The sequence below is a fragment of the Epinephelus lanceolatus genome, chromosome 17, assembly GCF_041903045.1.
Source record: "Epinephelus lanceolatus isolate andai-2023 chromosome 17, ASM4190304v1, whole genome shotgun sequence".
Taxonomy (NCBI): domain Eukaryota; kingdom Metazoa; phylum Chordata; class Actinopteri; order Perciformes; family Serranidae; genus Epinephelus; species Epinephelus lanceolatus.
This window is the reverse complement of record NC_135750.1, coordinates 33,145,348-33,169,345: the sequence shown is the minus strand read 5'-3', so window position 1 is coordinate 33,169,345 and position 23,998 is coordinate 33,145,348. Positions and strand designations below refer to the sequence as shown.

Below are 23,998 nucleotides of genomic sequence, written 5' to 3'. Positions count from 1 at the left end.
CATTCACGCTTACAGGGAGTGGTTTGCCGTAGGCCGTAAACTTTGTCCATTGACTGGGCCAGACCTTTGGCCTGTGTATGCTGGGAAGCATTACTGGTAATTCTTCTTAGAGGCTGGCCAGATGTAGCAGAAATTGCCTGTGGGTAATAAAAAATACATGCGTACGTGAACACACCCCTTCCCTGTCATATTTACCATTAGCACACAGTATATGGAAGCATTTGCATAAAGGCACAGAGGCCAGTCTCACATATACTCTACATGTATGGAGGTTCAAACATACCCAAAAGCAAACAGATGAAGGCCTGCATGTGCACTCACACAATGCAAAGGTCTTTTCACTTATAGCTTGACATCCATGACGCACAAAACAACTGCCATTCTCTCTCATGAAAGGTGATCCACTCCCTTGGCAAGGACCCAGCAGGTGCATTACAAAATCTCATTCATTAATAATGGCGTCCGCGTCTTTCAGTTACACAAGTAAACATCTTCTCATATTTGTCACCAGCGCTTCATCCCAGACCACCTAGGAACACAAATTAGCCTTTACTTTAGGCCTTTTTTTGGCTTGGAAGCTGCTTTATAGCTCAATTGCGCAATACTCTGCACAGCACTACCACATACTGTATCTCACATGCTGTGTGCCAACCCGCCCCCATTGCCAAAAATTGAACTGACCCACATGGTAGGTTTTTCTGCAAAGGGAACAATGCTAACTGCTATCAGCAGGAGTGATGTTACAGGCCATTGGGAGGTGACATTAATGAAGATGGAGGGGCGCCTTCAGCCCTGCCTCTGCTGAACTGGAGTGACCTTTGACCCCTGCAGTATGGAAATGAAAGCTGCCGTTTTATATAAATGTCCTGGGTTGGGCTGTGTCCGATAAGGACTCATTACGTGAGGCAGTTACATATTCACAGATCTGATAAGAGGTGGGTAGTAGAGAACATAGTAGTGAGCATAGTGTGCAAGGATTAATCTGAGTAAAAAATAATCAGTTAACACCTAACATCCATAATGCAAACTGTAACACTGTACTGTGCTCCATGTTATGAGTTTCCTTGGCTTACATCATGGAGATTGGTTTCAGGTTTTTATAAACCATTAAGTCACATCTCCTGGGCTCCAATATTCCCTATCCATATTAACCTCCAACCTAAAATCACCTTTGACCTGGAGCAGGTCCTCTGAGACCTGAGGATCATTGAAGGGCATGTCACCAGCCAACCAAACAGCTGATTCTGCAAGTTGGGTGCAGAGCGGCTATGAAAATGGGGCAGGAGGACAGAAGAAGAAAGGTATTCTGATTTAGATTTATGACCCAACAGCAAACCATTGTCTCTTAACAACAGTTTTATTGGAGCAATTCCCTGTGTATGTTCTATAATAATGTCTAACATGTGTGTGTCAAGGAAATGGAGTTAAGTGTTAATGGCAACTGCATATTAGTATATAGGTCCACGTTTTACAGTGTTTGCCATGTAATTTCAGAGAACCAAAAGGTGAATTCATACACCTTCACATACATGTCGTTCACACATGCTCCAGCTTATCGGGTTCTTGTGACGGGCCTTTGTGCTGTCACCTTTGGCATTACATAATCTGCACAGTGACAAAAACCCTGTCGCAGAAAAACAGATTTAAATGAAAAGAATCCAATGTGCTCCAGATTAGGTAGGTTGGGAAAAAGCCTGGCTGATTCTAAAGCTGCTCAGCAGATCACATGGCATAGGCAGCATCACCTCTGCAAACAGTGCAGATGGAAGTGGGAACCACTTTGGATCCTCATTTCTTCCATCTACGTGTGAGATATTGAGCTTCTCGCAATCCCCGCTCTCTACTTATAGTGTGACATCCGTGTCTAATAATAAGAGAGGCAGCAGAATTGGGAGGAAGGGGGGCTGTTTTGGGACATGGAGATTCTAGTACATTCTCGGAGCGGTTCTTCAAATCCGTCTCCTTGCACATCCCTGTCCACCCTCCTCCTCCTCCTCAGCATCTCCCATGGGATCAGGCCAGAGACAGGTGGTCACTGGGTGATCAGTCAGGCATAAGCAATCAGGCATCAGATACTCCCATCCACACCAGCAGCACAATCAGACCTGAGAATACACAGTCACCTGACAGCATCACCCGCTACAGACCCAGTCACATATCACACACTCACACACATGCACAGACTACACTTATTACAAACTATTACACTCAAACACTTCAGCCCTGACACTGCATCTCATTATGCATAACATTTTAATTGATGAAGACTGTCACAGCAGACAGGAGGAACTTCAGTCAAGACGAGAGCCATGCTGGACTCTATCACAGCCTATACTAACCATATAACATACATTTTTAAAAGGGGATGGATATTAACATGTTAATAAAAACACAAGTAATGTAATAACAAATAAGAAAACTGCAGCAACAGGGAAAACAGACACTCATGTATGCACAAACTGGGTCAGTAATACCCTAGTTACAAGTAAAAGCTATGCTCCTGGTAGCTAATTACTTATCAAAACTATCTTATTGGGTCTCCCTAAAGATGATGCCCATATGTATACACACTGTGCAACAAGCTTGTCTGCTATGCCTGTGGCACTGACTGGGATGTCTATGGACAAGATGCAGCGGCAGCGCAGACCATGGGAGTGACGCATTGCAGGTACAAACACACCAATCAGAGAGCGCGATTTCTTTCAGCTACGTCTTGTGCCACATCACAGAGTAGCAGAAAGTATTCATACGCTGTTATGTAGACCACCAGCAACACGCAATATAATTTCTAATAGTGATATCAAAATCATCACGGCAGTCATAGGTGGGTATTGCTGATGTTTCTTGATTTTTTCGTGTGGCTAATAATGTCTTTAAATGTGTTTTTGATTATTTTAATAACTGAGGAAAAAGGAAGTTGGCGGAGTGATATTAAAAAGAGGAGGAGTTTAGGATAGCCGTTAAAGGCGAGTCCAGTTGCCTGTTTCTCAGTGTGTTCATAGAGATTGTCAGTCCGCATAGGCTTCGTGTTGGCTTTAGTTTCGTACGGATTTTCTTGTGAAGCAGCCGCTCCATCTACATCGAAATGGTAAGGAAAAAGAAGATTACATTCTCTCTCCATTCTAGAATTAGTTGACAGTCCCATAGCAGTTGTCTCTTTTTTAAATGCGCGTAATTTATATCAATAACGTCACCAGCGGCTAAGCCGAAGCCACAGTGAACTAACTTACCGCAGTGCTGGCCGAATAAATGACAAGCTTGCTAGTTGCTAGGTAATGTTAGCTTGTTAGACAAAGCTAAGGTTAGCTAAAGCTGCGTTGGTGTGAATAAATGCAGTAAGTTAACACCCTTGTGTCTAACGTTAGCGCAGTTACAGTAGAAACAGTGCATCTTAAGTAACGTTAGTCACGTTCGCTATCAATGTTGCTTTATGCGACTCCATCATTATTCTATCTAACGTTGTTACGGTGGCCGTCGAACATTTGTTCCCGTTGTCAAATTGCGGCATTTGTCCCACTTAATATGAGGCGCTGATTGAGAAGTAATGTTGAGACTGCCAGCCGATGCCTTGCTTGTGACGGCTACTGTATTAGTCAGTCATTCTGCTAAAAGTGTGCAACGTCGGTGTTAGTATGAGGTCTGTAACTGAGCCGGCATATCATGGTAGCTAGCTAACTTTAGCGCTTCCTAGCTAACATTTACCGCCAAATTGCAAGTCGTTCATTGTCTATGATGAAGTTCGCGTCATCGAACATTCAAATGTGAATAGAGCTGCCGTTAATGTTTGAAAGGAACGTTTTGTGTTTTTTTTTTCTTTCGATATTTCTGTGGTGTCCCAAGATCAGTAACAAGATTGTTAGCCAACGACACGAAAACGCCTGTCTTGTTAGGTTGTAATATTACAGATGCTATTACAGCTTTTGTAACTTCCAGAGCAACGGAAAGACGCGTTTGCAACAATTGCAAATAAATGAATGTACAAAAAAAGTAATGGGTGGCCCTAACTTCGAGGCCATCCATCTTGTTCTAAGACATAATATCTAATTCTGGACATTTTTTGCTTCATCTTGTATTTTACAGGCTGATCAGCTTACAGAAGAGCAGATTGCGGGTAAGACATCGCCACATTGATCTACTACTTCATATCCTTGCCTCATATCCTGCAAAGTGGCCTGCACTATGGATCCTTGCATCACTTGCAGTGGATTTATACTTTTGCCTTTTAAGGTGTTCCACAGGGCAGCCTACTGGTCATAAAACAGGAATGAATGAATCGGCTGTTGCTTGCTGGCTCTAGAGTGCAGAAGGACTCCCTCATGGAAAACTTTGCATTTTCATGGTTGCCATGTAATATAATATGTAATCTGGAAGGGCTGTGTATTCTGGTGAGATGTTGGCAGTCAGCTTTTACATGCTGTGCATGATGTGTCCTTTGCCCTAGGTGTGTTCTCATTACATGGCATGATTTAAGAACAATTCCAGTAGTAACTTGGGCTTAGTATACTGATATCCTAAGATGAGACCTAGATGATGTAATCTAAATCATGCAGGAGGAGTGTGTGTCAAGGCATTGCAGCTGGTATGTGCTCAGGGACACTTGGTGTAATGTATGCAATGCATTTATAAAATGTGGCACAGTAGTGGTTTCCCTGATTAATATCTTGCAGCTTCTGTTTACTTTTATTAAGCTTAGGTTTCAGGTTTCACAATGTGCTGATCATACACTTGCTGTATGTTGCCTGATGTTTTGTTGACGTGCCAGTTTTTAGATTTGTGCAAACAGCATGACGTGACTGTGCATTAGCATGTTCTGTTAACTTGGGGAAATTAACAGTAATTTAAAGTGCAGTAAGCAGCTGCAGTGGTGTGAGTTTTAATGGCTTGTATCCCCCTCCCCTCCCTGATGTTTCATGCAGTTGATGCAGGCAGTAGGCCTTTCCTCATAACAAAAAGGGTGTTGCCCTGTGTGTTTGACCCTACAAATAGCAGGGCAGGTTGTAGTTTTGTGACACTGATGAGTTGCTGCATGCCACTACACATTGCCCATTGGCCTCATCACACTTGATGATTGTGTCATCGTTCCTCATCCCTCACGGCTCCACCAAACCACACAGGCTGTCATTTGCTGTTGATGTAGCCTGACTGCCCTGGTGCTTGGTCTCCTGGTCGCTGCCCTTGTTTAGCCAGAAACGTTTTCAGTTGGAACCCAAAACAGAAAGGGCTCATCAGTATGCTGTAGCTAGTTTATAACTTAAACGTAATTAATGTACTGCTCTTTTGACTAACTTTTGAGCCAATTCAGAGTTGGGGTCATTGTGATTGGCAGAAATAAAGATGAGATGAGTTTGTTGTGCAAGGTTGACTGACAGTAATAATATGGATTTTTAATTATTTTTTCATAGATTCAGCCTTTTGCTGTGTTTTCATATTACAACCACTGTCAGCCAATTTTGCTGTGTATATTTAACCAGAGGTGTGACATCTCTGCCAAACTAAAGAAGCCTATCTACTTTTTTTTTACTATTAGAGTTCAAGGAGGCATTTTCGCTCTTTGACAAGGATGGAGATGGCACCATCACCACCAAAGAGCTGGGAACAGTCATGCGCTCTCTGGGCCAGAACCCCACAGAGGCAGAACTGCAGGACATGATCAATGAAGTGGATGCTGATGGTGAGAACACAGTCTAGCTTCAAAACTTGCTAACCACACGCATACTGTTGATGTGTTAGATGGAAATCCATCATCAATGTCTGCTTTTTGTCTTCAGGGAATGGAACGATAGACTTCCCAGAGTTCCTGACCATGATGGCCAGGAAGATGAAGGACACAGACAGCGAGGAGGAGATCAGAGAAGCATTCCGCGTCTTTGACAAGGTAAATGCTGTCTGCACTCCCACACACACATATGCATATGTGCAGCAGTTATTTAAATTGTGCTTACTGACTGGTGTAATTTTCAGGATGGCAATGGATACATCAGTGCTGCTGAGCTGCGCCATGTGATGACAAACCTTGGGGAGAAGCTGACTGATGAAGAAGTGGACGAGATGATCAGAGAAGCAGACATTGACGGAGATGGACAGGTCAACTATGAAGGTTGGTAGATGTTGTACTTTATATTTTGACTTTGTGTAGGTCACTCATCGCATACTGAGTTGCAACATTTCTTTTTCTCCCCCCTCTCCCCTGCAGAGTTCGTACAAATGATGACGGCGAAGTGAAGGCCTTGTACAGATTTCGTATATAAATAATTTGCCTTTTTTTCTTTGTGTAATTTATCTGTAAAATCTTAATAGCCCCCCTTCGTCCCTGCCCCTTCTGCTGTCCAAAGGAACTGCATGTAAACTGCATAGGCTCTTGTCCCCATGTCCCTTTCTTTTGCTGTCATGGTGTTTTGGAGTGACGGAATGGTCATACAACCAGATGCCTGTGGAGGCCCCTGGGAGCCGGAGAACTTCGAATCTTCCCGTCTTGTGTGCTCGGGGCCCCTCCACGCATGGCGACATTGGAAACCTGTCAGCTGGTTGTCACTTGGCAACACTGTTGGCATGGAAACAATGTAGAGGAGTTTAAACTCTGCATGGACTACGGACAAAGTATATATGGAAATCTCTCAGCATTGCACTACTGCAAAAAAATGACACGGGTGTATCTCCTAGGTACTCGTACAAACTCTTTTTGTATCTGCTGTTCTATATACCAGAAAACGACTAATCTTACCATGCTTTTTAATGTTTTACTCACTACTTTTACTTCTTTCTTTTATTTTTTTTATGACCTCTGGTCATGCCTCAAATAATCCATTCCAAGTTGTATATTTTTGTTTTCCAATAAAATTTGCAATCTACCCGGATTTGAAAATTGTCTTGTTTTCTCAGTTATAATGGATCCTTGAGTTTGTATACCCTGTAATAATTCCCATTTTTGTATCGAGGACAGGATGCTCCATTTTTGATAGGATCATTTTTTTTCTTGTTGCTTAGAATACATATGAAATGTTTACCATTTTTAAATTTAAAGTGTCCCCTGTTAATTTCCAAAAGCACTGAGGAGCATCAGCCAATGCCTCTTAATGTTCAGATAAGCTCAGATCAAATCTGTATTGTCATTAAAATAAAAGCACTGAGTGGGATCAAAGGCTTCTATTTTGAAGTGCACACAATGGTACTCGACATTGGATTAGCCTTGTACTGTCCAGGTCCCCTACTGACTACACAGGCCATGTGTTGTCTGCTACTATTGGCACAGCACCATGTAGAAGCTGACTGCCTCATGTCTTACTTGGCATTCGCCCCCAATCACGAGATGCAGGTGATTGAGCGTACATCAGAAACTATGGTGTAAATAGAGGTGTACCTGTTATTTTTTTTTTTTAATTTCTGATTATTGAGTTTGTTACAGTAGCTTGCAGAGATACTAAGTTTGTTATTTTGATGAATGACAAAATAAAGCTCTATTGTGGACCTCAGCACTGCCTCCTGTGTGAATTTTATGCTAGCTACTTTAAGTTAATGTCCTTGATCCTATACAGTAGTTCATCTAACTTTGCTAAAGCTGAACTATGGGGTAAAAAAACTTCATTGTTTTAAAAAGTTACATGATGGTTTTGACTATCCCTTGGGAGCAGAATGGGCTGCAGTTGTTTGTGACTTGGTCAGTCATGCATGTTCGTGGTCCCTGTGGATACACATTCAAAACAGAGCATTACCAAACACAACTTGTACACCAAAATGGACCGTGATGCAAAAAGAAAATTTATTTCTGTACCCTGATTTGATTTTCCTTAGTCTTGTTGTGTGTACAGCTAAAATGAATGCAGTATCCCTTTCACAGAGTCTGCACAGAAACAGCTTAAATTCCAAGAGATGGAACAAAAAGGAACACCACGATCCACAGTAATTTCAGGTGTGAATCGATGACACAAGTGGCTCTCATCTTGTCAAAACTAATTATCACAAAAGTTAAAAAACTCCCAGCTGAAGTGTCATCGCAGTCTACTTATAAAAAGCTGTTAATTACACAGCACATGTAACACTAGTCTTGGCTCTCCTCTACATTCACGCATTGTCCACACAAGAGTAAGAGTGTACATCAGGTACTACGACGAAAAAGGAGACAACCTCAAGCAGCTCCTTTGCTACCTGTGTGTTTTCTCTGTGTGTGTCTGTCTCCTCATGTACTCTCAGGCCACATGAGACTTCCTTGACAAGCAGTGTAAACATGAATTCTTGGCTCATTCAAACCATGTGTTGCATGTAGCCTAGCAACGAGGCTGAATGTTGCGCTTTTGCTCCCAGAGCGAGATTTTCACTTCAGGTGATGGTCTTTAGTTCTGCTGTACTGAAAAGAAAATGTGTGTGTGCTTGTGCCTCTCCCCCTCCACCCTACAGCAGCATGCCACATGAGGTAAGATACTTCAAGCTTCATACATAAAGAAGGTTAGTTTGAAATCATTTCTCAAGGTTATCACACTTTAAAACCTGTGGTGTTCCCTGGTTAAGTGCCTCATTTTAAAGAGAACCCATTCTTACTAAATACACATAACTGCACACATTTACACTGTAGATAACAGCAGTACTCAAAAAAGTGGAATGATCACAATTGTATTTTATGTTCTGTTGTGTAACTTATGTCAAAGAATGGAACAAGTTGCATTATACCATTATTCTTTTTTTCATTGGACCCTAGGTTGTCCTCAGACCCTAGTTTGGAAACCAGTGCTTGTAAGTGGTTTATAAGCACTGGTTTCCAAACTAGGGTCTGAGTATAAAGAGAACTGGATACACTGGAGGCACGGCCCCATTCATTCCTATAAAAGTTGTTCAGTGGTGCATGAAGCCAAAAAAGTTGGACTTCCCAGGTATAATATTACCCATAGACCCATAGAGCAAATGCACTACAGACTTTGCCAGCCAAGCCGATTAGGTACAGCTGCAGCTGAAGCAGCTACATGCCTCGCCAACCATACCTCCATGTTCAGCCCCCTTCGCCTATTGGTCTGGAAAATGTTAGGTTAGCATTTAGCTAGCTATGAAGTGTTAGGTAAAAGAGACACGGTTGATAGGGTTACAGTTACTTATAAAGTGAATCACATCTATAAGTATATTGAATAAAGCAAAACTATAAAGTGGATTATTGCTATGTTTAGCCTCATTTTTCACTACGTCATGTTGTGGCAGGATTCACTTTTGACTGCCTTGTTGGTGGGTTCGTCTTGCACTGGTGGTGGGTAAGGGCGGATCAGTCTTAAAATATCAATACTCTTGATAGTACATTTTCATTTTGAACATCAATCCTAGAGTCTGGAAGACTGATACCAGTTTCTTTCTTATATGTCTTACGTTTTTGTATTTCAAACTGTCTGTGCAAACAACGTTCTGTTGCTATGAACGCATCTAGTGCATGTACTCTACACTTCTCCACTGCTTTTGTGTTGTCTGCACTCAGTCAACTTACTTGAGATCCAGCAGCGTCCTCTAAGTTTCACTTTCACCCAATGTTGTCAGTAGGAGGACAGTAAGACCGTCTCCCGGCCCTCCTGTTTACTGCTATAGGCTTTTGTGGACCCTCTGTTGTACAATGAATAGAACCACATGCGCATACACATGAGAGCAGCTGTCTGTGGACATTCAGTGCAGATAGTACGTCCAAGCCCGATTAGTTTTATCCAACACATGATTGCAGTGATGGATTGATGAAGGAGGAAAAACACGAGAGAGAGAACTTAGAATTGCAACCAAAAAGCAGGGAGGAGAAGGGAAACACCTCAGCATCCAGACCTCTGACATGGATGGAGTTCACTGGCAGAGTCTGTTCAGAGATGCTCAGACAAGAAATATCCTGATACACAGCAGCCTAATGAAATTAATATTTTTGTTATATCAGATCTTCAGCATTGGTTTATGTTACATTTTCACACTGTAATATTAGTCATCAGTTGCTGTTAAAGTTACTCTTTTTAATAAAAAGCACTGGATCATACCGTATTGTATCGTATCAGTATTGGCGATTTTGCCGAATTACTTGCTACTGGATGGAAACCAAATTTTGTAACATCGCCCGCCCCTTTTGTTGAGTGCGATTTGTTGGGGCATGTCATATAGGCTTCAAACAGAAGGCAGCTGCAGCTATGTCTCAGCAGAGCGGCTAAATTCTGCCAGCCAAGCCTTAAGTGAATGAGGATAAAATAATTTAGTCGTGGGGCTTGTCTAGACTTTTATTATATCAGGATGATATCAGAGGTTGTGACACTCAAAAATATTTATCCACTGATTTACAGAAGGTCTCTAACAAAGTAAATCTGTGAGAAAGTCTTTTGAGGCACCATGGCATCACTTGACAGACCCAGAAGTTGTAGTTACATGGTTTGGCCACGACAAAAATTGCCCTTCAAAGCCTGACGCACTTCCTAGAGACCTGTTTTAACAGCTGTCTCTCTGGATATTTGGTAGAACTGACATGTATGTCTGTTTTGTCTGTAGTGGATTGCAATTTGCTTTGTAATGGAAACTTTTGATCTGTATATCCTGACCAATATCACAGTATCCATCAGTGGTGTAGTGGTAGTTGATGAGGTGGGTATACTACCAGGTACAAGGGTAGGTACCAAGATGTAAGTATACTCTCCTCTATATTGCAATGGCTTTTTAGCTAATAGGTGGGTATACTGTAAAACATCTGCGTATATACCCTCAACTACACCACTGGTATCCTTTTAAATATCACATGATGGTGGATGATGATAAAGAGGCCTAAATAACTAACTGCATCATGAACAGTGTGTACCTCAGTGCTGGCTTGGTGCATTGTGTCTTACTCTCAGTCAAACTGGTCGGTGCGTCTAAATTTAGCCCTCCACCAGGCCAGCTTGTTGAAAAATTGATCGATAGTGGAGTCGCTGCTATAGTAACAGTCGCAGTTTTAATGGTGGTCAGGTGTCACTGGATCCCCAGTCGAGCAGATAGTGAGCGACAATGAGTATGGTGCAGGAGACGGCCACATGGAAAAACAAAGCCGTCTCTAAAGTCAGTGACATGTCCAGGGGTGGCAATAGAACAGATAAGGTAAGGCTCTTTAAAGCCCTCATAACTCTGTGTGGTTAATGAGGACGAACTGAACTGGTAAAGAACAGGATGACACATGAGGAGATGCATTAACACATTGTTGGCATAGCAATGTCATCATAGCAGAAACTATCTACTGTGTTTTGGCTTGTATCCTGTTCTTATCTGCAGGGCGATGACAAGGTGGACCTGTGTGGCCGGGGGAGTTGGTGGCTGGGAACACTGAAAGTAGGTGTCACGCTGCTGTGTGATTTCAGAGCCTGTCTATGGAGGAGGAGAGGCTGCTGCACTGGCTTCTGTGCAGGCCCAAACAAGTGGCTCATTAGGTCCTGTGTAGTAGATATTCAGTTAATGGCTATCATTGCATAGCACTATCCCATTGTCTCTGTCCAAAGTGTGCAGCCTGCCAGAAATACATTCACTTATACTACAGTGAATCCAGTCCCTAAGTGCCTTACAGAGCATTCATGGTAATAATGCATAGACCTAATTAATTATCAGTTTATCTTAATGTGATCCCAGCTCTTAGCCTCCATTGTTAATCAGCTGGCTAATTATAGTCCAGGTAGATTGATAATTATTCCGGTAAATGAACAGAAAACACAGCGCGTTTGCTGTACATTTACAGTGCAATACATTTATGTCATACATCTTAGCTCCCTTTAATTAGAGACATTATGAAATGCCAGAGTTACCATGTTACCATCGGCAAGATATTGCTCATTATCACCTCAAGATGATTATGATTCAGTTAAAAATAATGATTGGAAAGGACTTTAGTAATTGGCTGGATATAAAATTGTAAGTTTCAAAAATAACTTTACTCTCATAAAAATAGTTTAGCAACCTATGCAAATGTTCCAGCTGCTTGATCTGAATTTGGCTCTTGCGGTCAACAGTTCAACAGTGGCCACAACAATATAGCTAACAATACAGGAAAGTGTCTATCAAAGCACCAGGTGCTGTGTTAACACATTCCCTAGTGTGGCTCACCAGATGTAGACTGTGGCTATATACCTGCCACTGGCTGACTATTTGGAAAATATCAACAACCTTCAAGCTGACAACCTACACGCTGAAAATGGCAAGTTTTGATGTAGATTTGAATCGTGCAATAAGGAATGTCTGCTTTGCTGTTTTGCTGAATCGTTAACATTTACAAGGAATATAACAATCTTTGAACACACCTCAAAAAAGCCAAGACTCGCAGGACTCTCATGCCCCATGTTGATCTGTTTTCTGACATGGTCAGATGGAATTGATTTGCTACATCTTTTAACCATAGCAGCGGCATGTGTCAGTGACAGTGACTTCACCAATGTACCCATCTGTTCCACTTAAGACAAGCTTCTGTAATGTCGGCAAGACGATTGTGATTGGTTTAAAGAAATACAAACAAGCCAGAGCATTTTTCCCCCTGTAGCAGAACATTAACTTGTGCTTCCTGACCTTTCTCTAGCGCTGACATAGTGCCTTGGAGATAGGTCTGGCTATAAGAGATTAACACATTCCCTAAACTTCTCTTCTCTCACCTTCCAGGACACACCCATTCCAGGTGTCTATCACGTTCGTGACTTCATCGAAGAAGCTGAACTGAACCCGGTGAGGAAGACCTATGGTTTCAAAGGTGTGGGGAGAAAAGCCCACACTCAGGGTGTACGTAAGGGAGATTTGCTTCTACCTGGGGCGTATGACTACACTGACTCCATCCAAGAGCTCCTGAAGCACCGGGCATCCTACTCTTTCAAAAACTGTCCACGGCCTGACATCATCACCCTGGGCATCAGGGACAAGGTGGGATTCGGACATGACCTTTACTAATCCTACTGGCATAATGAAATTGATCACATATTATAGGGATAGTTCACTGTTTTGGGAAATACACTTTTTTTCTTTCTTTGTGAATTAGATAGGAAGTTCAAGAGCACTATCATGTCTGTCTTTTAAAGTTACCCTGTGGAGCTTTTTACCACTAATGGCGCAATGGAGCAGGTTTGCAAGTTAAGAAAATACATGCAAAACAGAAACAACACAAGCAAATCAAGAAACATCTTCCCAACTTTGACAACCATGTGCCAAGTGTCTGTTAAATGTGGTGCACATGTCTGGGACAAGCCAAGACCGCAGGAACAGGGCAGAGCTTTATAGCCAATTTTACATAGTGGCCAAACAAGGAATCACAATGTCCAGGGGTGTTGCGTGATGCCATGGGTCCCAATAGGACTTTTTTCTATAGATTTACATTGTGAAAGAGGTGTTGCATCACAGTGACTTCTTTCGCTATCGGAATGTCATCCAATCACTCCACTAACATTTTAAAGGTCTGAAAGAGCTGCAAGATGAAATCGTTTTATCCCCATTCAAGTTAGCGGAGGACTAAACCGGAAGTTAACTGTTCAGCCACTGAAAGTCTCTAGTGCGCTCACTCTATGGGCCCCACGATGGAAAAGGTCCGGGTAATTTCAAGCTAAAATCAAGCTTTTTTGGCTTCCTGCGCCACTGAGACACTTCCTGTCGCTGTATCCAGTTCTCCTCACACACACTGGGACATGCTGTTGTTGCAATGGTTTATGGCAAACAAAGTTATTGAATATGGCTACCTGTCACCGTGATTGCATTATTTAGATATTACAATATAAAACACTAGGTTAACAGCACATATCTTAAATAATATATGAATAATGCCATCACAATATTAAAATAAGCCAAAAAACTTATGTGAGGTCATTTTCCAACATCACTGACAGATAGATGACTTCAATAACTTCATGAGCCAAAGGCAATAACAAGTTCTGTGTATCCCAGCTGTGTGTATCACTTTTGAGGGTCTCCCAGAAATACTTTCTGTCGTGTTATGAGCTTCTTGCAGTGTGGTCAAATTGATGTTTTCTTGTGTCGACACATTGGTGAAGATGTTTCTTTATTTGCTTCTGGTGTGTTTATCTGCATGCATTTTCTTAATTTGTAGTACCTTAAACTCTCCAGGCCAATGTAGAATGTACAAGCTATGTTTCAAGCTATGTGTTATAGCGATTTCTGGGCAAACAAAACCCAGGAGCAGTTTTTACATGTTGAAATATTGATGAAACCAGAGGTTTTCAGAGTCTTCAAAATTATGATATATTGGTGTTTTTGAACTGTTGGCAAGCTGTTCCCCCCGTTTTCAGTCCTTATGCTAAGCTAGGTTAATCACCTAGCGTAGTATTGAATGTACAGATGTGGGAGTGGTGTTGATCTGCACACCTCACTCTTGGGGAAACAAAGCAAATAAATGCACATCTCAAAATATTGATCTATCCCCTAATGCAAAATTTCAATTTGAAGATATTTTTCCAGCATCTTAAACATTTGCTCCATGTTGCTGTTGCTGTTACTTAGAGCTGATGCCGTTACTTGCCCAAAAAATGGGTGCAGTCTGCGCTGTCGTAATGTAACAAGTTATTACACTAACAGCAAAAAATTGTAATTTATGTTACATTTAAAATTATGATTAGCATGAAGTATTTAAACTCATAGCCCTCTAGACCACCTTGACTCACGTATGCATTTTTTTAGCTTAACTGCGTAATTTACTTATCGACACCATTGCAGTACATTGCTTAAAAGTATAGTAGATGCTTTACAACAGAAAACAGAACGTGCTTGAAACACAAGCCAGCTGTTGGCAAGTAACATAGCAGACTGAAAAAACAAAAAACAACTCATGCTGATACTGTCATAGATATTTAAACGCCTCTTAATCTTTATTCCTTGTGCCAGCATATAAACACTTCACCGTGCGACTACGATGTGACATCGAAACCAGTGGAGAAGATTCCCTGCAAGTAAGCACTCGACAAACAGCCTCTCTGTAACTCGCAGATCACAGCGGAGCAGACAACCCATGAATCATCCCTTGATCGCTGAATCCTTCCCCCTCATACAACTTCTCCTTCCCTCTCTCATCTCCTCACAGCTCAAAGATGGAGGAGCAATCACCAATCTGCTCTCTCATTTTCTCTGCCTCTGATCATGCATGGCCTTATTCTTTTCTTCTCTCACTCTTCTTTTTTTCTGACAGCCACTCCCCCCCTCTGTTCTCTCTTCTTCTTGCAGGCATGTGATGTTTCGGTCGAGCGTGCAGCGGATCAGCTTTCCTCCTGTAAGTATCTAGTCACCAAGACGAGTTATTAGGACCATTCAGTCTTTCCATTGCCCACAAAAAGGCTTCATTACAATACACTTTCAATAGGTTTTAGTTACAAGCTATGACCTAATGTGTATCTGGTGCTGAACACAAGCTAGTTATGACAACCACAGGGGTCAAAGAAAACCAATCCCACAGGCTGTCTGATTGTATCATTTGCCCCAAGTGAGGGCCTGTTATGGCACTGTACTAGCTGACCAGTCAGCTTTGGTTCATATTGCAGTGTTGCAGCCTTAGCTGTGTGTCCATGCTGGTAGCTGATGGATATTTGAGCCGCGCTGGCAGCTGCTGAGTGTTGACAGAGAAGGAAAGGCGCTAAGAAATCCCGAGGGTGTTATTACTGCAGAGTTGGGAGCAGTTTTCTGCTGTTAGTGGTGTCACAGCGACTCTAAGACAAGTTTATTGTCAAAGGTTAAGCACCTACACAAATCCCGCAGCGAGGTTAACTGAAAGCGCAGATCATTCAGACAGCTGACCCGGCATAGGCGGGCAGACTTTAGGGGATCAAAATTTAAGTGTCTTAATGGTTTACACTGGGAACTCTTGGTCCATCCTGAGCCTTGCCTCTCAGCCCAGAATAAAATGAAATAGATTTCCACACATCCAGAGAAAAACCTCCAGTGAGCTGAAGATGTCTGGGAACACAACAACAACAAAAAAAGATGTATATTCTCTTTTCCTGATTTGACTTAATTTCTCCATCCTGGGGCCACTGCGTGTCCTAGATTTACATGTTGTGCTTTTTTGCAATATCGACTGCACGTGCTGCTCGGGAGGAACAAATCCTCCCTTGAGATTCAAGCCTGTTTGAATTAAAGTCATAATCCCAGACATTTTCATATGAATAAATGCCCTCCTCTCCTCTGTTGCTGTAGCACAGAAGTGATTCAGCCTTTAACTACTGCAAGAAAACGTGCTGGTCCAAACACCTGCTGTTTGGTAGTTTATATTTGTCACACTTGGCTCTGTGGATTGCAACATTGGTCAGTCCATCACTTTGGTCCAGACCAAGATATCTTTGCAACTTTTGGATGGACTGTCATGACATTTTGTACAGATATTCAAGGTCCCTAGAGGATGTATCCGAATTACTATGGTGATACCCTGAAGTTTCCTGTAGTACCACCATGAGGCTGACATTTTGAGTCAAATATCTCAACAATTATTGTATTGATTGCCATGAAATTTAATACAAACATTCATTGTCCCCACAGGATGAGTTGTAATGAGGCTGGTCATCCCTTGAATTTTGTCTGGGATTTAAAGTTGTTTTTTGTACTAATTTACAAATGTTAGCATTTGGGATTAGCGAGTACACCATTATATGTATCCGTTTAACCAACCGAATTATCTACAGTTTCCCCACACATTGATTTAGTTGTGGCGGCCCACAACAACAACATCTGCTGCCATGTGCTGATTTTTTTTATTTTTGAGCTGGACCACTCATTTGGAGACCTAGTGGAATACATTTACCATTCAATTATTTATTGAACCACAAACTCTGAGCACAGAGCGTACCCGGGGCGCAGTGAACGTGAAATACTGTATCTGTTTCCCTATAGTTACTTGGAATGGGCAGAGTTTAAACTGAAAGTGGGTAGGACTTGACCAGAAGATGTTTTTTTGGAAAACTATTTACAGAACAGCCTCAGAATTTAGCTTTAGATCACTTTTTCATCACAAGAGTAAGAGACTGAACACAGTTACCCAAATGATCATAAGTCATCATGAGGATATTGACATATTTTAGCTGCATGATATCTGTAAATTATTCGTACTTGATACTTGTTTGATGCGAGTGTTCGGCTCAACCCTACTTAGCGTGCTAACAAGCTACACTAAAATAAGTAATGTGGTAAACATTATACCTGGTAATTATGTTAGCATTGTCATTGGGAGTATGATAACATGCTAATATTAGCATTTAGCTCAGCTTCACAGAGCTGCTAGCATGGCTGTAGCATGTTTTTGTTTGCTGGGAAAAAAACCCTTTGGAACACATGAATGGATTTTTGACAAAAAAGAGTTATTTTTCCAACTCAAGAAAATATCATATTAAAATCATCTCATGTAAAAAACAAAAAAAACAAAACAAGGTTTCCAGTTGATTTAAGGAGTACCGTATAGCAGAGTCTTGGATGCACCAATCAAAAACAGGTCAAAGTTTTAAAGTTTCACAGACATTGACAGCATGTGCCAGTTACCTCCGACACACAGGAGAACGCTCCTAATGTGCTGTGCCATAGTAGGAAAGTAGGCCAGGTGCTTTGGCTCAAACACACTCACACAGATTCACCACCGTGCACCGGCTCCTGTGAAATACACCTGCATTAGCACCTCTGGGAGCATCAGGCAGGCACGCGGGGCTCAGCAGGCCAGTTGCCGAGGATCAAGTGAACTGGCGACTGGGATCAAATGGCATGTAATGGTAGCATCCATCCCTCCAAGGGGCAGAGGACAGGAAAAGACACCTTCCTAACTTCTTCTGTCAGAATCAGAGAGCAGCTGAAAATGAAAGGCTGGTCCTGTGTTCAGGGACAGGGAGACAGTTTTATGTCTGAGGAGGAGGGTAGAGGGGGGATGATGCTATTTCTGCATGGCACGCCGCTGGTGATGACCAGTATGTGTGTTAGTGGGTAAGAGGAAAGGAGAAGTGAAAGGCAAGGAGAGAGAGAGAGAGACTGACTTCTGACAATGACTAACCCTAAACACAAATCACATGTGGAAAAAAACACACACACACACAACTCAATCAGAGACCAGCAAAGGCCATAAAGACCCGAGTCAAGTGATATGTCATGGGTCTTAAAAATATGGGTATGGGACCCTAAAATAGATCTGGCGTATATTATATGTGCATCCTTTAGATGACTTGGGTATCAGCATAGTGTAACAATAGGTTTATATGAGCTTTTAGATCCATGGCTGAAAGAATTTATCTGACATTTGGCTCTTGGAATGTTGAGGTCACGATGTATAGTAGGTGAATATAATGAATGCTTAGAACATCACGTTTGGTTTGATTGTTCCCAGAAGGGTTTACTTTGTCAGTTTTGTTCAGATGCTTAAGAACAACAATATTTGTACTCGTGTGAGACCATAAACACTTACAGTCCACCTTCTCTTCTGTAAAAACAGGGCCTTGTTCTCCAAAGGTGCTTGTACTAATCCAAAAACGCATGATGACGTTAGGCAAATACAATCAAGACATATACTCATCAGCTGTTTCTCTGTGTGTCCTTAACTAAATTACCTAGATTGCACACAAGTTGATTGTGTCTGGTGAAGCAACCGGGACTGGGAAGCACTTGTTTCAATTCTGCTGGGTTACCTAAACTTTGCCCATTAAAAAAGCTAATTGCAATCAGCTGCAAGCCACTGACATTTTCATTTAAAGCATCACTTCATCCACAAAGTATTATTTATTTATCAGTTACTCACCCTGTGTTGCATTGAATTTGGGAACAAAACTTTGTTTTTCTCACGTTTCCTTGTTAAACAAAAAAAATCAAAAATTTGAGAAAATTCATTATGAATGAAAGTAAATGGAGGGCCAACAGCAAAACTGTATCAAAACATCTGTTTACAAACTGGGCGGCACGGTGGTATAGTGGTTCAATCCCAGGAGGGAGCCCTTCTGTGTGGAACTTGATGTTCTCCCCGTGTCAGCGTGGGTTTTCTCCGGGCACTCTGGCTTCCTCCCACAGTCCAAAGACACGCAGCTTGGGGATAGGCTAATCTGTGACTCTAAATTGCCCGTAGGTGTGATGTGAGTGTGAATGGTTGTCTGTCTCTATGTGTTAGCCCTGCCATAGTCTGGCAACCTGTCCAGGGTGTACTTTGCCTCTCGCCCATTGTCAGCTGGGATAGGCTCCAGCGACCCTCAAGAGGATAAGTGGTTACGAAAATGGATGTGTGGATGTTTACAAACTGTCCCCAATGTACTCAAACACAGCTGACAAAAATACAGAATAAAACATTTCCTCTAAAGGTTTCTTACCTGACCAAAGGGAAGAAACCACATTTGTGATTATGTGATGCTAATATTTATATGTTAGCTTTGCCTTGTATGAGGGTATATCATGTTTGACTAAAGTTATGGCAACCACAGCCCCTTTGGTTTTAAGCCCCTTTGATTTACCAAACCGTTGTTTAATAAATAATCTACTTGCTACAGGATAAAGTTACAGCTTACTGAAATTTTCATTAACAATAATGCCTATAAAGAGCAAATAGAAAAAAAAGTGAGCTATTTTGTATATTCAGGCTGAGGTATAGCATGCTTAGCTCAAGTTTCATCCAGTTTGTTTTAACTTGCTAGATTACCAAACCTCTCCAAACTAGTTGTTGCATGCCACTGCTAATTAATATTTTTATAAAAATAATGTTGTTAAAAAGGAAAAATGAGGGAAAAAATAACCTAACTACAAAACACAAGCTACGTGTTTTCTTTTCCTCTGTATGTTTCTTAGCTGGCCAAAGGTAGGTACCCTACAGTAGTCTAAGTGTGCTCACATGCTAGTGATTACATGCTAGCCTTGCTCCACAGCATATTGAGGCTTGATCACAAAATCAAGATATCCATCAACCAATAATTATCTCTGACCACATTAGAAGCAAGGACCTGCTCCATGCCACTATAACCCACAGACCAGACCAGGAAAAGGCATCACTTCCTGCTTCAAATCCACGTTGCCACGGCTCCACTGTGTGCACTCCGTGAGTCCAATATGTCCTCTATAAATGCACACAGGTAGTCTGTGAATATGTCCAAAGTTATATTATTAGTAGTGTTGCTATAACTGTTTGTCATTATTGCCAGACTGTAAATTTATAATTTATACAGTTTTATATCCTCTCAGCCGCACTGTGGCAGTTAGCTTCATAATGAGTCAGGAAATCTGCATAATAGTAATGTTTTGATTGGATTCAGTATCATGATTTTGATGTAAATTTATCAAAGTTAAAAAAAAGGCTATTAATTAGATAAATCCTGAAACTAAAATGGAACAGAATGCAGCAAAGAAAACATCCCTCACATGATAAACACAGACTTCAGGACATATTCTGTGAAGACTTTGAACATTTCTTAATTATTAAAAGAGAACTTGGATTTCACAGTGATGACATTAATAAAAGGCACATTTGTGTGTGTGTGTGTGTGTGTGTGTGCGCGTGCGCTATTGTCTGTGTATTCTACAGAAGACCCCAGGACCAGGGGCCTACGAACCTTGCTGGAAGTTGGGCGACCGTCTGAACACAGAAGCCATAGACCCATCATTCAGCCTCTTCTTCCGCAACATTCTCTAGTGTGGACTTTAATTCCGGCTATGTCTTGATCCCACCATCACCTCCTCATCCTGTCAGCTTGGTGGCAGACCATACATGACGGCTGTTTATGTAATAACAGTAAAATAAGGAATGCACAAAAGAAAGCAATATTCCAGTCTCTTATTACTTGGACCAATGTACTATATCTGCATGTCAGTGAGGGATTTTGTGGCCTGCCAACGACATAATAAGCTACATTCGCTGTGCTCAAATCGCTTTAGTGACGCCGGCCAGGGAAGCAGAATGATCTTATCTGCAACAAAGGGTACTTCATTCCACTTAACTACATGTTCCCGGTATTGCTCTCTCCCTTCATCTCTCCTTTCTCCTGCTCTCACTCCTCTCTCCCTCTCTGTCAGCAGTCAGGCTGCTTTGCCTTCCTACTATCTCTGCCCTGCGATGCACTCAGGAGGAGGAATGCTGCTCAGCCATGCGTCACATGCACATAGCTTAGTGTGGCATGCTGCACCCTCAGATAACACATTCAGTATTAGGGGCCAAGGCAGTGGCACACAATAAAACAGCTATTCTTATCGCTACCTACTCCGCATACTCTTTCTTTTCACGAAACAAACAAACACGGCCAATAATGTCGGGACACAGAGAACAGCGGCGACAGGAATCCCCTCCGTGTGGAACATAATGGCGGTGTAGATTACAGCACAACAGGGGATAGGCACAGAAATAAGAACAAACACACTGCAGATTTGTTAGTGCGATCCTGGGCAGTGTTTCTTTTATCGTTTATTTACTCAGAGAAGGGTTTTGCTGAGCATGCATGCACTTTGTCAGCACTGCTTCATATTCATAGAGTTAGACACTCACGCCTAAGAGCAGCAGAATTTTGTGCCACTGCCAGTTAGACAGTTGTCCAGGGAGTGGAGACTTGTATTCATCCATTCTGCCCACCCAGATTCTGTTAACAGATCCAGCGATGAAAATATGGACAACGGTAATTAGAGCCCACTTTCTTAAGCCTTTATTTTAGTGTTATATTGATTTTAGAGGATGAATAATCACCCATAGCAACACATAATGTAGCAAGGAGTCATCATAATGCTATTAGCAAACAATATTATAGCTTCTTCATTGATAGAAACGTTGTATAACTTAATGGACTTATTTTTGAGCTCATTTGAATGTAGACACTGTGCTAATGTGTCAAGAATCTACAAATTCTCTTCCCAAGGCATCGTCAGTGGAGCAGCTTGTACTTTCCTAGTACCCTAGAATGTGAAAGTATGTCAATTTTGTGTAAAGCTTGTTCTGCTGCCCTAGCATACCGTGTACCATAACAGTGAGCACCTCACACAGTGAAGACATGGGGTCATGTTTGTTACGATGTTACTGGAACAGCCAACATTCTTCGTGGAAACAATGGGTTTAAATGTCGGCTTGAACCAAGCACCAATCTCTGGGGCTGACAGATGAAGCCAATGTGGCAGTGAAACAAACTGCAGTTCTTCTAATGGCCACTTAAGGCTGGCTCTACTGGCTACTCGCTGGCTCCCCATAAACCCTCATATTAAAATGCCCAACTTCACAGCAGAATGTGAACATCTGGCATTAAAAACGTTTTGGTCTCTATAGCTTATGTCCCTGTGCATGACATTTGTACAGGAGAACATTTTGTATATAACTCACCCATTAAAATGTTATTAAGGCAAGACTAAGTCACTACCACGGTAACAGTGTTAGTTTGGTAACATAACCATGGTGTAACCCCAGATTCACAGAGTGTATGCATAGCTGTAGCTATTGCTTTTTCAGTGTATTTTCAGTTCATGAAAGTTAACAGAGTCAGAAGCTCAGTTTTTTTCTGTGAGTACATTTTGTTCTAATAGTTTTAAGCTCCTTTTTTGCTAGCAAAAATTAGCATTGGCATTATCAAAGTTAACCATAGCTGTAAGTGGGCTGTGCTAACCATGCTAACAGCTAGCATTAGGGTTATCTCCACCTTCGTACCCAAATATGGTCACCTGTGGCTCCATAAATCCAAGATGGTGACAACCAAAATGCCAAAACAGGAGTCTAAAAAACTATGGATGACATCACAATGGTTTCGTCCATTTTTTATACAATCCATGAATAACAGGAGCCATTTTTTTTTTACCTGAGTGTTTGGGTTAGGATAGCCATATTATAGAATTAGTGATGAGGTCACAGGTGGGCTTGCTACATTCTAGCTTTGCTGAAAAAGTTGTTCATGTCTACAAAACACCTCAAACCACCTTCACTATTGTGTCAACACTGAGGGTCAGCTAACAGAGCAGCTTCCCGAAAGCTAGTAGGGATTGGTGTAGCCATAAAACATAGGCTGGATTAAGAGTAGAGGCTTATTTCAATAACAATTTGTTTGTGGTAAGGGTAATTTGGAACTTGTGATATACTGTACATTATGAGGCAATCATGTTTTCACCCCTATTGACATCAGTGAAGTGTTTTGTTGAGGACAACAGTCAGTCGAGCCGTACGGACATTATCACGGCACATCTACTTGGCCGACTTTAATCCCCACCACTCTGTTTTCCTTCAGTTGCAGACACTTAAGAGCTCGAGGAGGTTCAAGAGCCAGGCTCTTATTCCCCCTGTCATTATTCTGGAAACAAAGGAGCGCACACTTCCACCCGGAGAGGAAGACAATCTTATTAACACGGGGCTTTGCATGGAGCCTCTAGAGGGCTGGGCATGTGTATCCACTGCTTGTGAGGAAGAAAAAATGAGAGAGATGTGTGTGTGTGTTTGTGTGTGATGAGCAGCCATTCTGCTTGTGGTCAAGGCACCAAGCCCCCAGTAATCTCTTGTCTCTCTCTCAACCCCCAGCGATCTTCCTCCATTCTCATCTCAGTGATCTCCACGGTCCAGCACTGATCTCTGACATATGCCTCATACTGACGACTTAACACCCTCCATCTCCCACAGCCTGCCTCGACCACAGGCACGGCTAGGCACCCGCTCTTTCGCTGTCAATCAAGCTCCCCCCTCGTAGACACACATTGCTTCAAAGAACACGCACGCAGCTGCACAATGCGATGAATGCACATGCACGCATGCACTTGTGATCCTTTGCTTTTTAAAAACGCACTTGCAAACTGACGCGCAAACCTGCAAACATGTGCACACATACACTAACTTCTTAAAGGTTCCATGGTCTCGTCAATAAACTACTACTTCCTTTTTGCTATCAGTGTTTAAAATGTAATAAATAAAAGCTCTACTGCCAAATGAAAGTGGATCTTGCTTCAACACTGCCGAAAACACAATCAGGATACTGCAGAAAGCCTACCACACAACACAATATCTTTTCATCTGTGGTAGTGTTTCCTGCCTAGAGTGGTGAGAAGGCAGTTTAAGTGCGAGTCAAGATGTGAGTTGTGCTGGCACAGTGGATTTATATCATTTAAAGGTCACGAG

At 41.9% G+C, this 23,998-nt stretch overlaps 2 protein-coding genes across 3 annotated transcripts; both read left to right on the top strand.

Annotated features, from left to right (window-relative positions):
- Positions 1 to 2,952: 2,952 nt before the first annotated feature.
- Positions 2,953 to 7,469, top strand: calm2a (calmodulin 2a (phosphorylase kinase, delta)). Its single transcript, XM_033613309.2, has 6 exons — positions 2,953 to 3,088; positions 4,081 to 4,111; positions 5,528 to 5,671; positions 5,769 to 5,875; positions 5,962 to 6,097; positions 6,194 to 7,469. The coding sequence occupies exons 1-6, from the start codon at positions 3,086 to 3,088 to the stop codon at positions 6,220 to 6,222; spliced, it is 450 nt and encodes a 149-aa protein (XP_033469200.1). The 5' UTR covers positions 2,953 to 3,085; the 3' UTR covers positions 6,223 to 7,469.
- An 827-nt stretch (positions 7,470 to 8,296) lies between these two features.
- On the top strand, positions 8,297 to 20,688 carry stpg4 (sperm-tail PG-rich repeat containing 4). 2 transcript variants are annotated; one of them, XM_033613308.2, is made up of 7 exons: positions 8,297 to 8,407; positions 11,236 to 11,534; positions 12,604 to 12,858; positions 14,824 to 14,888; positions 15,160 to 15,205; positions 19,868 to 19,972; positions 20,456 to 20,688. In XM_033613308.2, exons 2-7 carry the CDS (start codon positions 11,532 to 11,534, stop codon positions 20,561 to 20,563), a joined length of 582 nt encoding a protein of 193 aa, XP_033469199.1. In that variant the 5' UTR covers positions 8,297 to 8,407; positions 11,236 to 11,531; the 3' UTR covers positions 20,564 to 20,688. The 2 variants fall into 2 exon arrangements, with proteins under 2 accessions (XP_033469199.1, XP_033469197.1); XM_033613306.2 differs by having other exon boundaries at positions 8,312 to 8,407; positions 11,236 to 11,292.
- Positions 20,689 to 23,998: the final 3,310 nt, after the last annotated feature.